Source organism: Martes martes (assembly GCF_963455335.1).
Source record: "Martes martes genome assembly, chromosome: 3".
Classification (NCBI taxonomy): Eukaryota; Metazoa; Chordata; class Mammalia; order Carnivora; family Mustelidae; genus Martes; species Martes martes.
The window spans coordinates 168,238,501-168,263,145 of record NC_137890.1 but is presented as its reverse complement, the minus strand read 5'-3'; the positions used below and the strand labels follow the sequence as shown (position 1 = coordinate 168,263,145).

Below are 24,645 nucleotides of genomic sequence, written 5' to 3'. Positions count from 1 at the left end.
CCTACTTGTGACCTCTGTCTGTCAAATAAATGAATATAATCTTAAAAAAAAAAAAAGTCTTTGGCATTCTAAGTCCACCAGCAATCAAGGGATTACCCCTTTCCCACCCCCATCCACCCCACTTCCACCTCTTCCTCTACTACCACCACTGAAGATTCATTTTCTATAGACTCTAACCCAGTGGAAGCCAGCGGGGAGGCACATGGCTAATAATGAGATTAAGTGGAAGTCAGCTGGGACTCAAAGCATTCTTCCCCATTCCCACACACTCTGGGAATGCTCACGGTCAAATTTATAACCCCCAACACAGCTGGAGGCTCCTTCTCTGGTGAAAAGACCTCCCAATATTGACTTTGTGGGCTCCCAATGAAGTCTGGCACACCATTGGTGCACCTTATAACGAAACCCATTAATCCAGGGCTTCTCACAACACATGCATTTAAATTACCCGGTGATCTTGTTAAAATGCAGATTCTAGGGGCTCCTGGGTGGCTCAGTCCGTTAAGTGTCTGCCTTAGGCTCAGATCATGATCCCAGGGTCCTGGAATCTAGTACCACATCAGGCTCCCTGCCCAGCACAGGAGACTGTTTCCCCCTCTCCCACTCTCTCTGCCTGAGCTCTCTCTCTCTCTCCCCTCTCTGTCAAATAAATAAATAAAATCTTTTTAAAAATGCAGATTCTAAATCTGTAGTTTTTAATGGGGACTGAAATTTTGCATGTCCACAAAGTTCCCAGATGAAGCCAATGCTGGTGGTCCCTTCTGAGTAGCAAGGTGTTAGTGAACTTATCTTGCCCACACACTGAGTCTCCCTTTCGCTTCTTAGAGTCTCGTTCTTAAATATAAACAGACTGCTAGAGTAGCCAGACTTTAGAGGATAGCCATTAACATAAAACAAAGAGACTTAAATAAATGAGCATTAAAAATGACCCAAAGAAACAGATTAAAGCAGAGAGCAGAAGAAAAACTAAAAACAAATACAGTGTAACAGCTCAGAGAAATAGAAGATATTCTTGTCCATAAAACAAAGATAGAATAATATGAGGTTGGGTCAGTCATTGAAATGGTCTTGGGAATTAAAGATAGAAAAACTGAAACTTAAAATGGCTGAAGATAACGACAAGGAAAGAAATATCCCAGAAAAACAGGACAACAAAAACCAACAAACACTGGGTAGAGAGTTTCTGTTTTGCAGGATGAAATAAGTGGTTATACAACAATGTTAACATTCTTAACACTACTGAATAGTACACTTAAAAATGGCCAAGACAACAAATTTTGTGTTATGTATATTTTACCACAACTAAAAATAAAAATCAAGGGCACCCCGCTGCCTCAGTCAGAAGAGCATGCAATTCTTAATCTTGGGGTCATGAGTTCAAGCCCCACATGGGATGTAGAGATTACTTAAATAAATAAAACTTAATAAATCAAGCAAACAAACAAACAAACAAAAACAAAGAATAGGAAATAAAAGAGAAAATTAAAGAACTAATCCAAAAATGGAACTTCTAAATAACAGGCATTCCAGAAAGAGAACTAAGAAGATAGAAATTATCAAAATATAATGAAAGAAAATTTCCTCCCAACCTGAAGTACATGAGTTTCCAGTTTGAATGAGTGGTCAGCACAAAAGTCCCAGCAAAACATATCATTATAAAACTTCCAGCCAGTAGCCTAAAGAGAAAATTCTAATGCTTCCAGAGATGGAGATACAATATACAAAGGATCAGGAATAGGAATAGGAATCAGACTTTTTAAGTAGCACCCCTGGATGATTGAAGAAAATGAAGTAATACTTTCAAAATTATGAGGAAAAAATTATTTTCAAATTTGAAATCAATAACCAGCTGTTAAAAAACAAAATTTAGGGGTGCCTGGGTGGCTCAGTCAGTTGAATGTCTGCCTTCAGCTCAGGTCACGATCTCAAGCCCCACATCAGACTCCTTGCTCAGTGGGGAGTCTGCTTCTCCTTCTCCCTCTGCCCCTCCCTCTGCCCCTCCCTCCAGCTCATCTGCACACCCTCTTTCTCTCTCTCTCAAATAAATAAATAATTTTTTTAAATGTAACCAAGTTAAGTTAATTTAAAGATCTAATTGGCTTTATTAAATGACTCATGAATCAGGTAACATCCCATCCAGTAGAGGGGAGCTCTGAGGGGCTACAGAAAAGGAAAAGTTTTTTGTTTGCTTTTTTAAGTAGGTTCCATGTCCAACGTGGGGCTTCAACTCATGGCCTTGAGATCAAGAGTCACATGATCTACAAACTGAGCCAGCCAGGCACCCCAGGAAAGGTTTATAAAGGCAGGACAAGGAAGTCAAAGAGAAAAAAATGGCTATTTCAGGTGATGTCACCTTCACTTGGGGATAAAGGGGTCTTAGTAGAGGATTAATTCATCTTCCTTTGGGGGATGGAGAGGGCCCATGAGATTGATAACCTTATTGGTGCTGACGAGAAAATTTCTGACTAATGGTTAAGACTCTATTTCTGGAGGAGGCTGAAAGTATAATTTGATTAAGTATTAACCCCCAGGTTGGTGAGTTGGCCTAAGCAACACCATTTTGAGTTTCTTTTTAACACAGCCCATCTATAGTTCAAGTGTTAGAATAAAGACATTTTCATATATGAGGGCACCTGGCTAGCTCAGTCGGTAGAGCACGTGACTCTTGATCTCAGGGTCCTGAGTTAGAGTCACACTTTGGGTGTAGAGGTTACTTTAAGGGGGGGGGGCATTTTCAAATATGCAGATTCCACTAACATATCCATTAAATCTCTTCCTTAGGAAGTTACTAGAGAAGATGCTTTAGTAAAACAAGGAAATAAGAAAGGAAAGGAAGGAAGAAAGGAAGCCCCTGGATCCAGGAAGTGGGCAAAATGCCCCAGAAAAGCAGTAAGGAAAATCCCCAAAAGACAACTGTACAGCAAGTCTAGAGAGCAGTCAATCCAGATTGAAACAAGAGAAAGGAGGGCTCTGGGACAAAGACTCCAAAGAAAAATTGCAACTTATGTATTTGAGTATATGGAAAATATTGCTAGACTTTGACAGGGTCTTAGAGCACTTGGGAGAGGAGATGTGACAGAAAATCTACAAGTAAGAGAGAAATAAGGCAATAATTAAGTCCAAAAATGAAGGTTGTGTAAGTTAGTCGGCATGGTTGTAACGTACTTTGGGGCTTACTGATAAGCAGCATTTGCACACATAATAATTTAAATGCTGATTATTGGTTTCACCAAAAACCTTACGTAACTGCAGGAAGTCAACAGGTAATGCTTAAAATTTACAAATCGAGAATTAATATTACAAGCATTTGCTTCCATATATAGATCAAATCAGGAAGAACAGGTAAGAATTGAAGATACTGCCTTTGCAAAGTAAGCCAGGGAACTGCTTTTTTCATTACAAGACATTCAGCTTATGAATATATTTTTGCACGGGGTATGTGCGTTATTTTAGTTCAATAAACACTAATGCTAAAATATTAGCATGTAAGAATCTGTTTTAAAGAGCTGTCTGGAACTTGATGACAGGGGCTAGTTTTTCTTCATTTTTTGGATTCTCCCACTCCCACCCCCAAGAGTACATAGCAGAAAATAAATCAATGCACGTAGAAGAAACTCAGCTAAGTTTGTTAGATTCTGCCTGGAGGGAAAATACGGAACAAGGCTCACAGGCATCAGGTGCGGACTCCGCACCTTCAGATAAGTATGAAGGTATGTCTCTGACAGAGGTACTAAAACGTAAGGGTACCAAAGACAGAAATCAAATCATGTTCATCGCACCCAGAGGCAACTCCCCAGGCACAGAAGTAGAGGCATGACGAACCCAGGGAGGCCTATTCACCTAGATGACTTTTGCTTTCCTGCGTTGCTCGTTTAACTATCTGTAGTTCTATAACTGAGAGTCGGTTTTGTTTCCTTTACCAGACTATAAGCTCCACGAGGGCAGGATGCCGTCAGTATCATTCTCCACTGCACTCCCAGCATAGAGCATGAGCCCGCTAAATATTTGTTGGAGGAATGAATTCGTGAGGATACCGCTAGACAGCCATCAGTGTGGCATGAGTAAGGGGCACACGGACAAGCTGAGAGCCAAGGAGCCGGCTGGCAGAGGACAAGGGCGAGCTTCTCGCGGTATCTCTGAAATGACACGACCGGAAGGGTGGAGCTGGACCTTTGCGACGAGCGGGAGGGAGGGGCTGGACAGTGAGGCAGGCCTCGGAGAATGACAGCCAACAAGGAGACAAACTTGCAGGAGAGGGGCCTGAAGGGTGGAGGGGCTCTGTGAGAAAGTGAAATGAACCCAGGGTAGTGGTGGGGGTCGCGCATGCGCCAGCCCAGCCTCCGCGACGCCTCTGCGTGCGCGTACACGAGGGGTCGAAGCGGAAATGGCGCCGCGGGGCCGCGCGTCCGGGCAGCGAGCGGAAGTGGGTGTGAGAGCGGAAGTGGCCGGCTGGAGCCGGGGGCTGGGCGGGGACCGGGCTTGTCGGTGAGGCGGCAGCGGCGGCGGCGGCGGCGGCGGCGGCTCGGCAGGCGGGTTCAGGCTTCGGGGGCCAGGTTGGTCGGGTGGGTGGGTGTTTCCACAGCGAGTGCGTGCGAGGGCGAGCGCGCGTCTTCCCCTTCCCCTCCCCACCCTGGTCCCTCTTCCCTTTCCCCTGACCTGCTACCCCACCCAACCCCCCTCTTTCACGGGGCAGCAGGGCCGCTCCCTCAGTCCTTTCCTCCCTTACCCACCCCTGTTTCTCCTTCCCCTGCCCGGGGCAGCCGCCGCCATGATCCTGTTGGAGGTGAACAACCGCATCATCGAGGAGACGCTCGCGCTCAAGTTCGAGAACGCGGCCGCCGGGTGAGCGCGCGCCTGGGGCCGGTGGGTGGCGGGGGAGCCAGAGTTGACCCCCGCTGGTCCTCAGTGTCGTTCAGTCCTCCAGACTTGAAGGGATGAGGTGGGAGACCTGGCCGGGTGTGGGGACGGCCCCGGCCGGGTAAACGTGGGAGGCTACTGGGCGCGGTGGGGTGAGGGGCAGCGATGCGTGGGGAGAGGCTCGGAGGAAGGATGCGGAAGCAGCGAATGGACCGGAGCGCGCGTGCCAAAGGGCAGGAGACCTGTGGGACGTGAGGGCAGCTGGGGCCGGAACTCCGGCTGGAGGATCCCATTGCCTTCTGGAGCGAGCAGGGGATCCCTTCCCTCTGTACTCCCCGTCATTGTTCTGAACCCCAAGAAAGCCTGTTTGGGATTGGGTTGGAAGGAGTTTTCAGGAATTTCCAGGACTAGAGGAGGGAAGAAGATGCAGGCCCAGATCCCCACCAGCCTTCTCCCTCTCCAGCCCCACCCCCACCTCTTCGTCTAAAGATGCTGGAGGCTAGACTGAAAGCACACCCAGTCTTGCAGCTCGGAGAAACGCGACTGGTCTAGTTTCCCTTCCCCGAAACCTGCTGTAAGACACACTGGCCATTTTGTTAATATATTTCTCAAGCAAAGCTGGTAGTCTCCCCATCCACACCCTCCCTTATCTCTTTCCTGAGGTTACAATTCTTTCTCCACCCATTTATCTTTTAAACTCTTATACAAGACCCCTGGTCTGTGATTTTTAATGTGGTAATCCTGGCCCAGGTACACACTTACGAGCATCCAAAGTCTATAAAGTTCTCAGATAACCTTTATTTACCATTGGCCTTTTTAAAGGTAGGTTATTTCCATATTTCCAAGGCTGCCTTCTCTGAAACACAAGAATCGGTAGAAAACAACCTCCTCCCCCAAAGCTGCTTTGCTTTTCTAATATTTAAAACGTGAGCCAGGGACCTGGTTTTAGCTTCTTATTTTTGGTGGCCTGTAGCCAGTCCCTTTGCCTCGTTTCCCCGTTCTGAGGCTGGGGCTTTGCCTCTTGGTTGCACAGTTGAGGATATGAATGCAAACTTTCTGGTGAACTGGGAACTAGTCATAGGAAAGTCAGTGCTTGGAGATCCTGCAGGCCGGAAAGGTTTGGTGCAAAGGAAATTCTAAGTGCTCATAATGAACTTGTGGTTTGGAGGCATTAAAAAAAAATACTTCTAACCCACTGCCTGAAATGAACGTATTTTGTCTCCTATCTCTTTTATAAGGACACAGATGTTATCTGTAAAGTAAAGCATGGCTTTCGTTGAAGTAAGGCTTACAAGAAGCCTGTTTCCTGCTTGCAGTTGCTTGTATTTTAAGCTAACTTGCTTCTTGTCTTCAGTCTCACTTACCAGTCCCTTTGCTTTTTAAATGTTTGAGTGAATCAGCTCAGAGTCTTATTTTGGGTAATTGCTGGGTACTTTTTTTTGAGCAGTGTAGCATAGAGGAGGAAGTTAAATTAACTTCTGCATTTTCACAGCTGAACCTGTTAAGTGCATTCTCGAGTCCAGACTAGCAAAGAATGAGACCTGGGTGGTTATAAGCTGATCTACAAGATAAATGCCTGTTCATTTTCAAGTAGAAGCATGCCTTGTAGTGTAGAAGTATATTCATATCTTTTTGTGATTCCAAAATGAAGCCCATTATCCGGAACGACAGCTCTTTAACTTTTAGAAAATCAACTTTTACAAAGTACTGTTTCAGAGGAATTAAAATAAGCACTCAAGTCTGGAAGCGTAAGTTAGAACTTCTAGGACATTTCTTAAATGTATGTTACAGCAGTGTTGGTTATTGGGCAGGGCAGCAAGTTTTGACTTTTACTGTGGCTGTCTTCCCTTTGAAATGTGACTTTAAGTAAGGGGACTCAAAACATACTCTGCTGAAAAGCTCTCTGAAAATCTTTGAAGAGACCCTGATAGCAGGCCTGGAGGTAGGTGGGATTGCAGATCCCACCCATCAGAAACTGGCTTCTAGGCCTGCTGTGAGTTTCCAGGCATACAGCATGAGGCAGCAGTGAAGTAGTTAACGGATTTATTGTGGCGCATGCCTACTACACTAGAACTTCCAGCAAAAAATGACTAGTGTGATAATCACAAACATTTATAGGATTCTACCAGTGCTCAGCACCAAGCAGAAACAGCGAAAGGAGGCCCTTCTGAGAGAGTCTATTGTCAAAAGTTACAGAGGAGCTAAAGGGTGAGGTGTGTGCCGGTGGAGATGGCAGAGAGACATTAATGAAGAGGAGTAGCTTGGAGGAGAAACCCTGGGAATTGGAAAGGCTTTGCAAGTGCGTGAACCTGCTGGGAGAGGGCAGCTGCCCTGGGCTTTACGCTTCTCAGAGCAAACCTGTTGGGGGAAATCACAGTTCTGAGCAGCCTCTTCCAGAAAAAATCTCACAGCTCTGTGGTGTCCAGTATAATAGCCAGTGGCTACATGTAGCTAGTTAGGTTTAAATAAGAAAGTGAAATAAAACTAAAATCCAGTTCCTCACACCAGCCACGATTCTATGCTCAGTTGCCACATGTCTCTAGTAGTGGCCATATTTGGACAGGACACATGTAGATCATTTGCATTATTGCAGAAAGTTCTGTTGAACAGCACTTACTGTTGCAGCTACTGAAAATGCAAGCGTGAGATAGTTTTAAAAATAGTTCTGTGGTATGTGCTTCAGAATACAGTTGCAGTAATTTTCCTCCTGAGGGTTTTTTGTTTTTTTAAATGACACCTCAGACCATCCTGCTGAATCCTCTTACCTGTGACATCCTACTAAGAGTCTAAACTTCCTTTGGGTAAAATAGTTATTGAAACTCTTGAACATTTAGGCATGATCACCTTTTAATTTGGAAGCAGTTCGGACAAAGCCTAAGATTCATTCTCAACAAATTGCTTTTGATTGTTTTCCTACCACACTCCTGGGAAAATGGCTTATTGGAACGGTTCATATATCGTCACAAAATGGTAATTATTGGTAAATTGTCTCATTAACAGCCTACACGCTAAGAGAATATGCCGATTAAGAAGCCGTGCTCGGCACTACCAGTAAACTCACACAGGTCTTGTCAACAGCATTGCCTTTTCATTTAGGAATTCTTACCCAGATGCCCAATTAAAACAGAAGTAATCGGGCAAATTAATTTTTTTGTTACTGTGTACACACCAAGAACCTCAGCCTCAGAAGGTAGGCCTGTGAACTTAGAGCCTGGAGTGCAGAATTGAGGAAATGCTGTCACATGCGAATTGCTGTTGCTTTTAAGTGCATGCTGGCTCCTTGCCACAGCTCTGCATGTTGTGGGGGCTCTGTGGTTATGTGAGGGGGAGTGAAGCTCAGTAAGCAAGAGGTGCCAGTTGGGGTGGGCAAGGACTGTGGGAGGAGAAATTTGAGAAAGGAATAAATTAAATCTTGCTGATACCTTGTTCTCATTCCTAAATATGCTGCATGTGTCCTCAGGGAGACAGACTGGTTTGAAGTGATTTGGAATTGGGACATTGTTCAAGAAGCATCTAGAAGAAATGGGATGGTCTGGTTGGTCTTTTTACAGGTTGTTACAGTTGCATAGGCTGTCTGCCTTCTGACCTTGGCACCACTTTGTGCATGAAGCCCCAGAGTTACATTCCACGAAACAGATGACTCCTTAAGGGCAGGGCCTATCACTTTGGTCATCTTTCTTTCCCAGCATCTTCACTGTATATATGGTTAGCTCAGGAACTATTCTCTTGAAGGAATGGATGAAGCCAGGTGGAATGAATCTTAATTTCTTTAGGTGCTTAATTTATCACTATTCTGATACTGTGTGAATCAGCTTTTTTAAAAATCGCTTTTTTTAAAAAAGAGATTTTATTTATTTATTTGACAGAGAGAAAGAGATCACAAGGAGGCAGAGAGCCAGGCAGAGAGAGTGGGGGAAGCAGGCTCCCGGCTGAGCAGAGAGCCCAATGCGGAGCTCAATCCCAGGACCGTGAGATCATGATCTGAGCCGAAGGCAGAGGCTTAACCCACTGAGCCACCCAGGCACCCCATGAATTAGCTTTTAGGTCATCTTTGTTCTCCATAGTTGAGTCTGGCTTAGCAGAGTAGGGGCCACATTTATTAGTCTTTGCTCGAATAGGGTGATGGGAGCCCTATAGGGGAATTAACTGCAGAGTGATCAAAAACTTTTGGTGAGATAGCAGAATTCAGTAATTTCTCATTCATCTCATAGAAGGGGAAAATAGAAAAGGCACATAAATTCCCAAATGGGGAATTGGATGCATTCAGGAGTAAAAACTCCGAAATCCTTAATGAGAAAAGAGGATTGGAAAATACAGTTGTCAGGAGTTCTTTATTGATTGGTGACATTCTAGAAGCTTCCTTGGGAAAAGAAGAGAAGAAAATTTTTCCTAAGGATTTTAAGAATAGCTTTCAAAACCCATCTGAGTAAATTGAATATATTTTAGTGTTCTGTGCTATCCAGTCAGTAACCCTGAGAACTTACCTAGCTGGTTTGTTCTAGGATTCTGGACATTACAGCAGTGATACTCATGGGGTTCTTCTTGCAGTGCTGACCAGTTCCTGATTCTGGGAGTTTGCACAATCCCACAACTTCTCCCAGCCGTGGCTTCAAAGTCTGGTCTTTTCTGACTCCACCTAGAAGAACAACTAATTCATCGATCACTGTGATATTAGACACTGTGCTCTAAGCTTTAATAACAGAACTTCATTTGATTTCTGAATGTGCCTGTGTGACAGGAGTTCCCATTTACAGTTGAAAAAACTAGGGCTCTTGGGAGTTGTGGAGAGAGTAGACATAATGCATTAAGCACTGTGCAGATACCTTTCACTGATGACTTCTAACCTTACGATAGGTCACACACAGAACATGGTATTTGTGTGGCACATTTGAGTGAATGGTCTAGCCTAGAGATCCTGCTACTGGGCCGCCCTGAGGGCTGTGAGGATCATTATCTCAGCATGTCTGTAACTTAGTCACAAGACACTGGTTGGGAAACTGTCCTGTACACATGTCATCTCAATTAGTCTTCACAACAACATTTTAATCTTCATTTTCTAGAATCTTCATTTTCTAGAAAAGGAACCTGAGGCTCGGCAGTATCTGAGCAATATTGAGTGTGGTTTATAGCCAGTAAGTGACAGGACTTGAGCTGAATAGTCAACTCCGAAGGACTTGCTTTTATTGTGTTTAAACTCATTCCCAGCATCTGAAACTTCAGCAGATGGTAAACAACAACAAAAAATAACTTAATCCATTTATCTTTTGGTTTTGTTAAAGTGGTACACTTTCCTCCAGACCAGTCTTATTCCCCTCTAGCTCCATGGTTTTAACCCGCAAAAGTAACAAACACCTGGTCTTGGAATTGACACCATCCTGTTTGGTATATTTCACTCTTTATCTGGTCTCTTTGTTGGGCACAGAGTTTGTAACTCCCACCTGACCCCTCCAGAAGACTCCTTTGGCCAAATGCGTTCCTCTACAGCCTGTCTTCTCTATAACCTACTGTGCAGCCATAAAGCGTAAACTGAAATATTAATGGTGGTGATTTGACAAATATTCCCAAGTCAGGCAGCAAACCTCTTAGTATAGCTCTTCCTAAACAACTTCTCCCAGTGGGGATTTGTCCTTAGGGAACTTGAAAGCCTAGAGAAATTCAGAATTTCAGTTAGAATGTTTATAGATTGGGAGGGGTGGGGCTGGGTAGCTCAGTCGGTTAAGCATCCAGCTCTTGATCTCCACTCAGTTGTGACCTCAGGGTAATGCATTTAGGCTCTGCATTGGACTTCACACTGGGCATGGAGCCTACTTTAAAAAATTTTTTTCTTTTAATGTTTACAGCTTAGAACCCTAAGGCTTTTTTATTTATACCTAATTTTTCTCCATCTTTGATGGAGTAGGAGAATGAAGAACTCATTCCTTCCTTGGCTGAGTTAAAGCCTAAGGATTTAAAAAAAAAAAAAAAAAATCCAGCCACCTACTAAGTGACGCCATGTGGACTTTCACAAGCCTCCACCCTGACGTTTTGGCATAGCCACCCTTCCCCAGGGAAACAGACTTCGGTGCTTCCTGCCATTGTGCAGCCTCTTCATGGTTTGTGCAAGTGAGCCTTAGATGAATGTTTGTTCTGCTTCTTGCTTTGCTCTTGCTTTTTAGAGGTTGAGGAATTGTGGTTGGCCATTCGTTGTCTTTGTCTCCTGGCTGTAGTTTCAGATGAAAGGTCAGAAGCAATGGAAGGTTTCATGTCGCTCTTTTCATCATATTCTGAACTCACTGCTTCTCCATAAACCCACTCAGTGCTTTGATTCTTAAAGTCTCTCAGACTGATTTTCCTAAACCACACACGGATGGCTGTGCAGGAGTAGAGTGGAATCCGTATGTGACTTGTATCCGTTGATTTTTCAGCAGGGCTAGCACTTCATAAAAACCAGTTTCCTGGAAGAGTAACTGTGTAGCATCTGCAGCACTTTTTAACAGGCATACACCACCCTGTGTATTCCATTATTCCCCAGCAACCCTAGAGGGCAGCTCGGTCGTGGTTCCCTTTACAGGTAAGGGAGCGGAGGTAGTATAAAAAAGATGTACTTGATGGTGAGGTCTTGAGCAAATTAGGCAAGGATAAATGTGGAAATGTGTGTGTCTTGTCTGTTGGTCCATAAAACAAAGTGGAATCATTGGAGTCCTAGGTCATTAGAGATAAAACCGTGGAGTCTTCTTTTGTTTCCTTCCATTGGGCTTTGAGGAGAAATGGGGAAATCACATAACGTTGCTTTCATGGGAGGTTAATTGACCATTATTGTTTATAGCTAGGATGTATGTCATGCCTTCTAGGTAATAACTCAGCAGCATTTACCAAGTGGAAGTTTCTGTACCAGGCTGAGCTGGGTGCTGCACAGAAAGTATCAGGCTGTCGGCGTTGCCTTCCAGGATGAGTTGTTTGTATCTGTTCTCTTGCTTTATCTTTAGCAGTTCAGTGAGATTGGTAGGATCACTTGTATTCTCCCATTTTATAGATGAATTAAGATGTGAGAAATTCAGGCGTGCAGGTGTTAATTGGTCTGAAAACATGGTCCTGATGAAAAGCTAAAGCTGGAACCTTGGTGTCTTGACTGCCCCAGCGATTTTGCAGTGTTGTTTTGTGCTCCGCTTTCTACCTAAGTGCAGTGCAGGAATTTCAAAACAAAACTAGGGTACATCCAGTCCAAGAGGGCTTCGTGAAGGAGAGTGGTGAGAACTTTGGTGACATTAAGGGAGAGGGAAAGACGTGTAGGAAGACTTACAGATTGTCTTTGAAATGATATAGAACTTCCTGTTTTGTTTTATGGCCTGGAATTATCCCTTCTTTAGTGGATTAAAACCATTCTGCGTTCTGTTTCGCAGAATGTACTACCTCCACGTCCGTCACTACTGTCCTGTGGGAGAGACGTTGATCAAAAGATGGCATTTTATAGTTCACATATGCAGACGTACATATCATAGTCTTAAGGAATTCTGAACTGAAGCTAAGCACCAGCTATGGCAGAGATTTGACAGCAGCTAGAAAACAAAAACTGTCTGTCCTGCTGCTTTTCTGTATCCTCTACCTTAAGTGAGCCCAAAGGTTCAGGTACATGAGAAAATGAGTTGTGGTCTCAGGTCAGCAGTAAGCGTAAGACTGGTCCAGAATGCTCCGATCCAGAACAGAGCTCAGGAGTCTGCAAGTCCCCTTGGGGGCAAACAGCAATACAGCTGTTTTTACTGAAGGACTGTTCTTTTGTTTTGCAGTAACAAGCCAGAAGCAGTAGAAGTAACATTTGCAGGTAAGTGTCCTTACTTCAGCCCTGTTAAGGCACAATATAAAAATAGAAAACTCATTCCTAAAATAAGTTTGGAGATTTGGAGTACTGTCCCTTGATTTTAGATGATCATTTTGTGGATTTATGGAACCATGTGAAGTTACCTGCTGATATCTTAAAAGTTGGGGCTTAATGTTGTGGTATAAACTTCAATTTAACTTGGAAATATTAAATTACTGTCTTCAAGTAGCCTTCATCTCAGTTTGCCTAGCACTAGAGTAGAGGGGAAACATGGATAATACTAGAGGCCTGTTCAACAAGTCAGAGAGAGGTTACTGTTTTCTAGTCCCTATAAAAAATTAGCTGTTGATACTGATTACTTGCTTTATGGACTTTAAGGAGTGAAAGAATCACCCTCTGTAAAGTGAGGGTACTTGACTAGATTTTGGAAAACTTTTTGCAGCTCTGAAGTGCTGTGATTGGAGACCAGGCACCATCCCTGTCCCCTCCCACTAACTAGCAATGCCAGATCTCCCCTAAAGTGATGGCACTCAGCACCTGGTTTCAGGAAGTGCGCAGGGTTAAGTCCTCTTTGTACTGCAGGAAGATAGAAGCCAAAGAGAGGGGGGGCCTGGATATAAATTAGAAGAAACTTAAGAAATAACCAAATGCAATGTGGGGCCTTCTTTGGATCTAATTCAAATAACATGACAGTATTTTAAAATGTTTTTTTTTTTTTTTTGAGGCAGAATATTTGAACACTAGTCTGGATATTTAACATTAAGAAGCTGTTCTTAAAAGTTTAGTCGTTGCAGTGGTATTGTAGCTGTGTTGGATTTTTTTTTTTTTAATTTTTCCTTATCTGGCGATGCATTCTGAAATATTTATGGATGAAATGATGTGATGTCTCAGATTTACTTTAGAATAAATCATTGGGGGGGACGCCTAAATGAAAGATTGGCCATGTGTTGATAATTGTTGAAGTCACATGGAGCAGGCTAGGAGTCCATTCTATGCTATATTGTAGCTTCTGTAAAATACATCACAACAAAAGCTTTTAAAAAAAAAAAAAAATACTTTCAGCACCAAGCTGTGACGAAGGTAAGAATAGCTTTGTAATTTTAGAAGAGAACAAAGAGATCAGTACTTGACAGTTCTGTCCCAGTGTTTTTGCTGACTTTCTGCATGGATTTAAACATAAACCTGCTTCCAAGGAGGACGTCCTTGTGGCCTGTAACAAGGTAGGCACCTTGAGATCTTATTTCCTGTTCCCAAGTTAAGCAGTTTTATTTACTTTCCCTCATAGATTTCGATGGAGTCCTCTATCATATTTCAAATCCTAACGGAGACAAAACAAAAGTGATGGTCAGTATTTCTTTGAAATTCTACAAGGAACTCCAGGCACATGGTGCTGATGAGGTATGTTCCACATCATTTTCCTTGGGTCTCTTGTTTCCTCTTCACCTTACTGGCAGCTTGCTACTCCTAGAAGGTCTGTGGCAATGGCCACTCTGGACAGCTTGCTCACCTAACCAGGGACTCTTGACCCATATTACAGAGAAGGCTGTTTTTCAGAAAAAGCTTTGGCTCTTTGCTTGTTGTTTATTACTCTAGAAAAATAAAGATGTTCCCTAACCAATGAATACCAAAACAACTTTAGTTCCCAAAAAATGCACCAAACAATACATTCTTAGACCAGTAAAAAAATAGCTGTCACAGGGAACCTGGGGGGCTCAGTTGGTTAAGCATCCACCTCTTGATCTCAGCTCAGGTCTTGATTTGAGGGTCACGAGTTCAGGCCCCACATTGGGCTCCACATTGTGTAGCCTACTTAAAAAATAGCTATCCTGGGCACCTGGGTGGCTCAGTTGGTTAAACGACTGCCTTCGGCCCAGGTCATGATCCCAGGATCCTGGGATCAAACCTGCTTCTCCCTCTGCTGCCACGCCCCTTGCTTGTGCTCTCTCTTTCTCTGTCAAATAAATAAGTAAAATCTTTAAAAAAAAAAAAAAAAAAGTAGCTGTCTCAAGACTGAGATGGGTTCCATTCTATTTCTCTAATATTGTGAAGTAGGTATATAGCTCTGGCTTTTAAATATATGGTCTTAATTTCTCATTCTGGAAATTTAGGTACAAATCTACCCTTTAAATTTTTTGATTTAAACTTCTTTAGAGCTGGCTGCTTCAAGTTTCTCTTCTTCCTTATAACTACCATAGGGGAAATAAGAAAGGTTGTCCATGCATTTTGAAATTCTAGATGGCCATGCCTTGTTCACTAGCTTCTTTCTATAGCTTAAGTAGCAGGTTTGGTTCCTGTTGAACTATATTTGCTCTGGGGAGAGCCATTTATGGAAGAAAGAAAATGCTGTTACACCAGTGTGCATACGTTGTGGTTGGGTCTCAAAGCAGGAAGTATGACTCAGTTCCTGAATCAGTTTTCAGATATCTTCTAGTTTTAACAAGCTAGGTTCTCCTTAATCTGGTGAATGAAGATATGGTCATTTCTATTTTCTTTCTAATTAAGAGCTTTTGAAATAATTAAAATTTATGCAATGAGAAGGCTGTTTGAGAAAAAAGATCAAAATCTATCTCAGTAATATTTTGGTATAAAAACTAAAATTGATATTAAACAACTATGATCCCAAGGCCAAAAGCAGTCATTTCTTTTAGTTATTCATATGCAGTTGACCTATCCCAGAAATTCAGGGGAAGAGCCAAAACCTTTTCTGAATTGCCTATTCAAGGGAAGAGGAAATGTTTAGAGAATTTGTATTCCAGGTGATTTTACCTGAAAGAAAAGCTTCAGGAGGAGGACCCAGTCCCGTAAAACATAAGGATCATTCTGGAAAAGTAGCCAACTCCTCTCTTTACCAGATTAAAAACAAAAGGGAACAAGTGATTATTAAAGTGGCCTCACTTTTGATTTACCATAAAATGACAACCTGAAAAGAATTGTTAAAGCTTTGAACAGACAACTCAAAATTGTGTGATCATTCTCCGCAAACAGTCCTCTCTTTTTAAGATGCAGGCGCAATGATAGTAATCTTTGGAAGGGAAAGAAAGCGTTAGAGATAGATTTCTTAAATCTCCTTTCCAGTCTGTACCTTCTGCACTCTGGAACTCCCCAACACAGTGCTATTCTGGTAGCTCCCACAGGGTCAGAGAACCAACCCCACCCGCCCATGTGGGTGGAGCGAGTAACACTCAGAGCTTTGGAGCGGAGTGCACGGTGCATGGCTCTCTGGGTTGGTTAAACAGTGACCAGCCTGCGATAACCAGAGGAAGCTTGCTGCTTTGCCCAGGCCCTTTTTCAAGGCAGAAAGCCTCTGCTGCTAGGGCGGGAAGGTCTGATGGTGAGGACCGATGGGCTGTCTTCACCCATCTCCTGGTGCCAGATTGAAAGAGGGGGCACTCGGTGGAAAATGAATCATGGTTAAAAGTACAGGTGAGGGCACCTGGGTGGCTCAGTTGGTTAAGCAACTGCCTTCGGCTCAGGTCATGATCCAGGAGTCCCAGGATCGAGTCCCACATCAGGCTCCCAGCTCCATGGGGAGTCTGTTTCTCCCGCTGATCTCTCTCCTCTCATGCTCTCTCTCTCATTCTCTCTCTCTCAAATAAATAAATAAAATCTTTAAAAAAAAAAAAAAAAAGTACAGGTGAGGGGCACCTGGGTGGCTCAGTGGGTTAAGCCTCTGCCTTCGACTTGGGTCATGATCCCAGGGTCTTGGGATGGAGCCCCCCATCGGGCTCTCTGCTCAGCGGGGAGCCCGCTTCCCCGTCTCTCTCTGCCTGCCTCTCTGCAAACTTGTGATCTCACTCTCTCTCTGTGTCAAATAAATAAATAAAATCTTTTAAAAAAAAAAAAGAAGAATGAGTATTTTAAAAAAAATAAAAATAAAAGTGCAGGTGAAATCAACAGGGAAGCATTGGCTGGTTTTGCCAAGTGGAAGGAGCAGAGGAGTGAAACGGTGTAAGTTTGGCTCTTAGATCTCAGAATATTAAGCTTGGAATTAAACTAAATCTTCAGAGCTGTATTTTTTTCTTCCACAATCTAATTTCCCCTTCCTCCAAGTACCCACAGTCCACCCAGTGCAGTACTGTAGCTCAGAGACCACATGCTAGTTCACATTCTGCTGGGATGTGCCCATTATTCCTCCCGCCGCCTCAGAACTTTAGAAGTGGTATGTAGGACACCTGAAGGTGAGATCTCTCTGTGCCACCAATAAACTCTGTGACCTTAACCTTTCCCTTCAGTTCCTCTTCTGTAAAAGAGACAACCCTACAGCGGCTTTATGGTCACCAGATTGGAACTGCGTGTGACATTACTTGTTGTTTGCCTGTATACGAACCAGTGTGCCCACACAGTGAGAACTGAGGCCTGTTCTCTTTCCATCGTTTGCAGATAGAGAATTTCTTCCAGCTATAGGAAAGTGGTGAAATAAATGTGTGGAATATTAAAGAGTATTTAAGAACAGGAAGCAAAGAACCTCGCTGTGTGATAATTTTTTCAAATAGGCCATACGTGGTTTGCTACTGCACTTTTTTTTTTAAATACCTAGAGGGTGCACTGAAAGTAAGATTAGAAGAAAACCTCAGAATTCACTTGGCTCTGTTTACTGCCAATCCCCATATGCAGGCATGAGTGGGCGCAGGGCCTGCTCGCGTGGGGCTCCCCTCTAGGCTGCCTGCACTTGCTCTGCTTTTCTCTGGCTGATGGAATCCTGTAAAACCTGCATGTGTAACTCCTACAGTTAAAAAAAAAAGTCCATGCTTTTGTTTACTTTTAATTTGGTAACTTGTCATTGATGAAGTATCTTTTTTTTTTTTTTTTTTTTTTTTGTATCCCACAAAATTACAGAGGATCGTGAGTGTGTTTGTGGTGAGGTAGTGTTGAGAAATTGACTAAGTGTCTACAGACAAAGCTCGGTAGCCTGTTGTACTGCTGTAGCATATATTGGCCTCCGTTTTCCCTTCTTGGGAATAGCGACGACACCTTCCCTCCCTAAATGTGTTTTCAGTGAGGGTTAAGAATAAACCATGTCTGTTTTGCCTCTTAAACGTATAAAGACTACTAAATACCAAAAAAGTGACTAAGTTCTGACAGCTCTAATGTTTACGTTTTTCTGTCCTCAGATAGCTGCTTTTTTACTGCTTACCATAGCCTGTATAACTTTTAAATCTGAACTGGTCCTTCCAGAAGGTTTTTGTTTCTCAAACTGTCAGCCTAGGAGCAGTTTGTACCAGGTGAAGCAGTCACTCTGACAGAGAAATAGGAAGGTGTATAAAGGGCTCTTGTTTTATCATTTACTCCCCAAAGCTGGAGAGGAGCCAGTAGCAAGTATTTCGGGGTGCAGGCAGGCATTTAGAGAGTACAGCCTTCTGTGGACCCACCAGTATAAATAAATGGCTATGTGGTTCAGTGATCTCTTGTCTTTTGTCATAAAACCGATGAGCTAAATAATTTTAAGGCTTTCAAGATAAGCAGGCTGGCTGGAATCTGTTCCCAGCAATTCTGCCTTTATCTCTTTACTCACCCGGGGTTACTGGTTCGGCCTGTACTTAGTTGATAACTAACATAATCTACTCTCACTTGGGTTTGGCATCCTTTTGCACTCTTGAAAACAAAAGTGATTGTGTGCAATACATGGATGGGAGGAGAACAGAGAACATAAAACAGGTGTGACCAACTCCTAAAAGTTAAAAGATGAGCCTGGATTGAAAAACAGATCCGAGATTAACCTTCTGGGTTTTTTTTTTAACAAGGTTTTGGTTTTTCTGTTTTGTTTCTAAGATTTTATTTATTTATTTGAAAGCGAGAGAAAGAGCATGAGTAGGAGGGAGAGGGAGAAACAGACCCCCCCCCAGCTGAACAGGGAGCCTGGTGAGGGGCTCGATCCTAGGACCTAGGATTCACCTAGGATTGTGAACTGAGCTGAAGGCAGATGCTTAACCAGCTGAGCCACCCAAGTGCCCCTAACCTTTTGGATTTAATCTCCACTCCATGAGTGACTGGCTTGGTAGCTGAGATGTATCTGCTTCCCCTTGTCCTGCTTATATCTTTTATCTTCCCCTTGTCCCCTTGTATCTGCTTTCCAGTGTCCCATCCACCAAATGAAAAATTCTGATTTAGAAGGAGCTTAGCAAATACAGTGCTTTAAAAATGACATTGTCATGACATTTGGATTAACATTTGTTTTTGTATTTTCTAGTTATTAAAGAGGGTGTACGGGAGCTTCTTGGTAAATCCCGAATCAGGTATGTAGTAATGCAGCTATGGGGTGACATGGAAAGAGACCTGTCCTGTTTGTACTCTACTGTTTTTTAACCAAAGCATTTCATTTAAATACTGTGCATTTTACAAATATTTCTGCCTGAGCCCAGTTTGCACTTCAACTCTCTCCATAAAAATAGCTTGTAAGGGACTTTGCTTTGTCCAGTAATGGTACACAGTGTGGTTTACAGAACTGATGTGGGTCATTTTTAATGTTTATGTGGTGGAGCCAAGTGACTTAAAACTAGTGGGCCCCTTTTGTTTGCTCATGGTGATTAAATGCCGTTTGAGACTGAGCAAACATTGGTTTTCACCCAAGCCCCTAATAACACCATTTTCTGTACTCTGCACTTTTGGAAAGGGAAACATAACTGTTCTCACATTTTCAAGAAACAGAAATTTCAGTCCCTCCTTTTAATCCATTCTTTTTAATAAAGAATAAATAGCCTCTTCACAGCCAGAGGAATTGAAAAGCACCATGGCCTTCCTTGATTATAACAGCTATGTTCCTGCTGCTTTACAGGAAATTTAAAGCAGAAAAACTGAACAGTATTTTCAGCATTGTGAATAAGTGCTGGGCTCAGATTCTGCATTTAGCTGGGCCCCCTGTTGAGGACCAAGTAGTTAAGTTCCTTTGAACATATTACTCACATTTTCTTCCTGTGGTACTTCGATTAGCAAGTTGTTCTAAGAAGGAGAGTTCATCTGTCTATTCACAGCTGTTATTTTCACTAGCTTATTTCCTCCCCCAGCCTTTGTGTGGTTTTTGTTTGCTTATTTGTTTTCATTTTTATAATGTGACATGCCTCACCAATCCCAATAGAAGACCTTCCCCAGTCAGTCCCAATAGAAGACCTTCCCCAGTCTTCTGTATGCTGTGGGAACTAAATACCAAATACAGAATTATATCTTTAGGATGTAACTTGTTACTAGGGATACTGTGGGTGGGAGCATTGACTACAGTCCATAAAGAATACTGGAATGTTTTCATACCCAAATAGATGGTAGAAATATATCAAGAAATAAAAACAAAAACAAACAAAATAACACTGTAGGCTTTAAGGGGATTCAAGGAATTTCAGAGAGAGAAGAAGAAAGAAAGGAAGAAAGAAACAGACCTAGCCTAGAAAAGATCGTGTTGGAACTCTTGGGCATGCTTGACACAGCTCAGATCCTACAGTCTCCCAGAACCACTGGAGTATAACACAGAACTAATGTTTCTGTCCCTGAGCCTTTTCTTCTACTTCCTGCTAAAAGCACAGGCCATTGCCAGATTGCAGACCTTGTGTTCATACAAGTGCAAAGTATACATACATGTGAAAGTGATGTGTCTCCTCTTTTTCTGTGGGTTTATATGGGCAAGTTTGGGAGTCTCACCAGGCTATACTAAATTTTTCCTTTTATTTATCCTCAGTATGTTCCTTTTCATCATATGAAAGCCTTACTTAGAGTCTGACTTGAGCTGTAGTTTTACTTTGTTTTATTTGGCTTCTTGAAACTAACAAAGCTCAACTTCATATATTTTCATTTTCTATCTAATCTTTAATCCTGTAGTCTGCTTCTCTGGTTTTCAGGTACCCAAAATGGAGTGATGATTGATATTACTTAATATTAGAGTGCCAGAAATATGTTCAGCACAGTCTAGAACAGATTTAGATAGCCCATGTTCTCAGTGAAGCTCGATCCAACAAAAAACATACCTCCAGGATGCGCTTGGGAAAAAATTAAATAGTGACGAAGTATAAATGTTTAAGTTACTCCATACGGTTCTGGTAAAATTATTCCCAGCAGTTACCTAGAATATGAAATGACCCTCAGTGATGTACAGATACTCTTGCAAAGCTACCTGTAAGCCTTTTGCCTTGTATTAATTGTGATTAGCCAATCAGTTTCCCCAGCCATGTTTGCTGGAACTCATACTTGACATGCTGTAAAGAGGGAGAATAGTGGGCAGTGGTCAGCAGACTTGGCTTTGGGTCCCATTTATTGATGACCTACTGTGTTCTGGACACTTTAAAATACTTATGCGCTCTAAATATTCCCAAGGGCCTCCCCGGTCTAGCCACCCTTTTTATTTTTATTTTTATTTTTATTTTTTTAAAGGTTTTCTTTATTTATTTGAGAGAGAGAACAAGAGATAGCATGAGAGGGGAGAAGGTCAGAGGGAGAAGCAGACTCCCCATGGAGATGGGAGCCTGACGTGGGACTCCATCCTGGGACTCTGAGCCCAAGGCAGTCACTTACCCAGCTGAGCCACCCAAGCGCCCCAGCCCCCCTTTTTAAATAGATGTAGGAATTATAGAGGTTAGGTAGTTTGTCCAAGGTCATGAAGTGGCAAGACCCAGGATTTGGACCCAGTTCTGTTCAGTTCCAAATAGAGTTGCCTGCACCTCTGTATCATGCTGCATTTAGCATGGCACTCTGCTCCTTTGAACTTGTTTTCCCTCTAAAATGAGAACAACTGTATCTGGCCTGCCTACTTCAAAGAATTCTTACAGAGATCAAATGAAGTAAAATACTTTAAAACACTGTGAAATTTGGGGGGATGCCTGGGTGGCTCAGTTATTAAGCGTCTGCCTTCGGCTCAGGTCATGATCCCAGAGTCCTGGGATGGAGCCGCACATCGGGCTCCCTGCTCAGCCGGGAGCCTGCTTCTCCCTCTCCCACTCCCCCTGCTTGTGTTCGCTCTCTCTCTCTCTGTGTCTCTCTCTGTCAAATAAATAAAACTAAAAAAAACCCTGAAATTTTGATAGCGTGTAGAAATAAAAGCTTTTGGGGCGGTATACACATAGACACACACATTTAAATTTGTCCATACTTCACCTCTTGCCACAAAGGGTTTGTGATGGTATGTAAAAGGTTTTTTGTTTTGTTTTGTTTTGTTTTAAAAACTTTTTTTTAAATATTTTATTTATGTATTTGACAGATAGAGATTACAAGTAGGCAGAGAGGCAGGCAGAGAGAGAGAGAGCAGAGGAAGCAGGCTCCCTGCTGAGCAGAGAGCCCGATGTGGGGCTCGATCCCAGGACCCTGGGATCATGACCTGAGCCGAAGGCAGAGGCCCTAACCCACTGAGCCACCCAAGTGCCCCTTGTTGTTTTAATTAAAAAGCTACCCAGCGGGGTGCCTGGGTGGCTCAGCAGGTTGGGCCTCTGCCTTTGGCTTGGGTCATGACCCTGAGATCATGCAGGATCAAGTCCTACATCCCCACATCGGGCTCTCTGCTCAGCGGGGAGCCTGCCTCTCTGCCTACTTGTGATCTCTATCTGTCAAATAAATAAAGTCTTCGAAAAAATAAAATATCTTATTTTTTAAAAAAAAGCTACCCAGCTGCTGACTTTATGTTAACACTTGGCAGTTAAACCGTCAGAGAAAAATACATAACTCATATTATTATAGCTTGGTAGCATACACAGGTGCCCCCTTCATTCCTGTGTCTGGAACACTAAATTTCTACTCAAAGTTCCTGAATTATGGCTGCTGCTTATTCCTTATTTGTAATCAGTCATCTTTGATATTGATTCAAATTTTTGCATATCATTTGTTAATTAGATGTATATATTTATGGTGGTTATACAAGAATTAAAGTTTTATCTTAACCTTGAGAGTGGATAGCAATCTACCTGGGTTAAAAGTATGGACACTGAAACAAGATAAAATGTCATTAGAACCTGCAAAGTTTTTTGGTTTCGTTTTAAATATAACCACTTGTGGGTTTTTTCCCCTCTCTAGGATACAATGTCTCTTTGCTATATGACCTTGAAAATCTGCCGGCATCCAAGGATTCCATTGTGCATCAGGCTGGCATGTTGAAACGAAATTGTTTTGCCTCTGTCTTTGAGAAATATTTCCAATTCCAAGAAGAGGGCAAGGAAGGCGAGAACAGGGCAGTTATCCATTATAGGGATGATGAGACCATGTGAGTATAGAACCTGGTCCCAAAGCGGGGGCAAGGCTTACATGCCCTCACTGAAAGATGCACATTACATCAGACCTTAAACTCTACTGTGTGAATCCCCCTAACATGTCTTTCTCATAAAGTTCTTTAAGTCAGGTTGTAGATGATGGGGGAAAGGGGGGGGCCATTTCTGCTCTTCTCCACAGATACCAGTAGTTGGCAAAAGATGAAAGGTGCTTTCCTTTAAGACACCACTATTGAAGGTCCCCTTTAGTCATATAGCCTGGGTGACAAGGAGGGAGAGGGGACTGTGTGTTCTGTGTGTTTGCAACTCTTGGATCATCTACATAGTAGGACTCTCCTAGTATATAAAGAAAGAAATGTTTTAAAGTGAAGTTCTGAGAGTTAGTAACCCCAGATTCCATGTCCCACCACACAGACACGTCAGTACCAGCTCCTCAGGGTGATGGTCCTCTCCTGCCTCTCGGGGTGTGCATGTGTTACGCTGACTCTGTTGGTCCGACATACTGAGTCTCCCTTGGCACGCCTTGTTTTATGAACTAACTGATTTAGGACTTACCCGCCTCCTTCACTTGGAAGTCAAGTTCTTGACAAAATCTCATGCTGATTCTTCTTATCTCATGGGTTTTGTTCCTCTCAGGTACGTTGAATCTAAAAAGGACAGAGTCACAGTAGTCTTCAGCACAGTGTTTAAGGATGACGACGATGTGGTCATTGGAAAAGTGTTTATGCAGGTATGCTGCGGATGTCTTGCGGTGGGGCGGGGGGAGCACTGTGGCGTGCTGGTTTACACCTGGGCATCAAAGCACACCGTGAGCATAGGAGAGAGAACGGGCCGCTCAGAGGGTGCCGGCACTTGTCAGAGATTTCATCAGACAGCCTCCATAGAACTCATTGCGTGTCGTTTTTCCCTAGTGCCTTTTGCCTTTTCAGCACTGGACTGGAGAGTGAATTGAGGATTAAACATACTAACGGTATGACTAAGTTTCAAGCACCCTTGCTGCCATAGGGTCTTCAGTTTAAAGCTTAGTCATGTTTCCTACCCTCTTGTGTTTCCTGCAGTTTCTGGCAAGGTCCGTTCTTGGCTTGGTTTAGTCGTAAGGTCTTCTCAGAATGGAGTCTTTAGATTCCTGAGCAGCAGGTAGTGCTTCAGTAGGACAGAGTCGGGGGGCAGACAGCCAGGCAGATTGGCCAGGGTTTGTCCGAGGTCACTGCAGAGCGCCTCCCTCAGAAGGAGCTCACCTGCCAAGGAGAGGAATGGGGCTGAGTGGGACATTTGGTAATTGGATTTCTGGTACAGTTGGACTCCAGTCTGATACAATACCCCACTGTGGCTTTGTCAAGCTGTCTACTAACCAGCTGCTTGCTCTGAGATAGGAGAGCTCATCGTTGAAGTGGTATATTCAGGCTGATTTCTTCCAGGATGGTTCAGCATTCAGTAGCTAGTACGGCGGTCAGATTGTCGAACACCTTTTGTACATTCATCCTGTTCCTTGGCAGGGTGAGGAGATTTAAGAATTCTGGGACAGACTCTTTTTTGCGCCATGGAGTTGAAAGATGGTTGTGCTTAATGCAGTGAGGATATTTTATGGGTATCTTCTCTAAGCGGCTAGGGACATACTCAAAAGTAAGAGCCTCAATTTCATCCATCTCTGGTGGCTTTTTGTGTTTAGTCTAATTAATCAGAAACTCTAATTTTGCTGTCACTATGCAGAAAAAATTGGAATATTGACACTTTCAGCATTTGAGAGCACTAAACTTTGACAGAAAGAGAGAGAGAGAGAGAGTGTGTGTGTGTGTGTGTGTGTACACAGATGTATAGACC

The 24,645-nt window shown here is 43.1% G+C and overlaps 1 protein-coding gene across 1 annotated transcript in view; it reads left to right on the top strand.

Moving 5' to 3' along the window:
- The first annotated feature begins 4,226 nt into the window (after nt 1–4,226).
- The window catches only part of ARPC2 (actin related protein 2/3 complex subunit 2), a 31,089-nt gene continuing 10,670 nt past the window's right edge, over nt 4,227–24,645 (top strand). Inside the window, exons 1-7 of the mRNA XM_080798718.1 lie at nt 4,227–4,553; nt 4,761–4,842; nt 12,621–12,655; nt 13,938–14,050; nt 18,840–18,885; nt 22,634–22,820; nt 23,461–23,554. Coding sequence (XP_080654844.1) covers nt 4,769–4,842; nt 12,621–12,655; nt 13,938–14,050; nt 18,840–18,885; nt 22,634–22,820; nt 23,461–23,554 — 549 coding nt within the window. The 5' untranslated portion in view covers nt 4,227–4,553; nt 4,761–4,768. The remainder of the gene's footprint in view (nt 4,554–4,760; nt 4,843–12,620; nt 12,656–13,937; nt 14,051–18,839; nt 18,886–22,633; nt 22,821–23,460; nt 23,555–24,645) is intronic.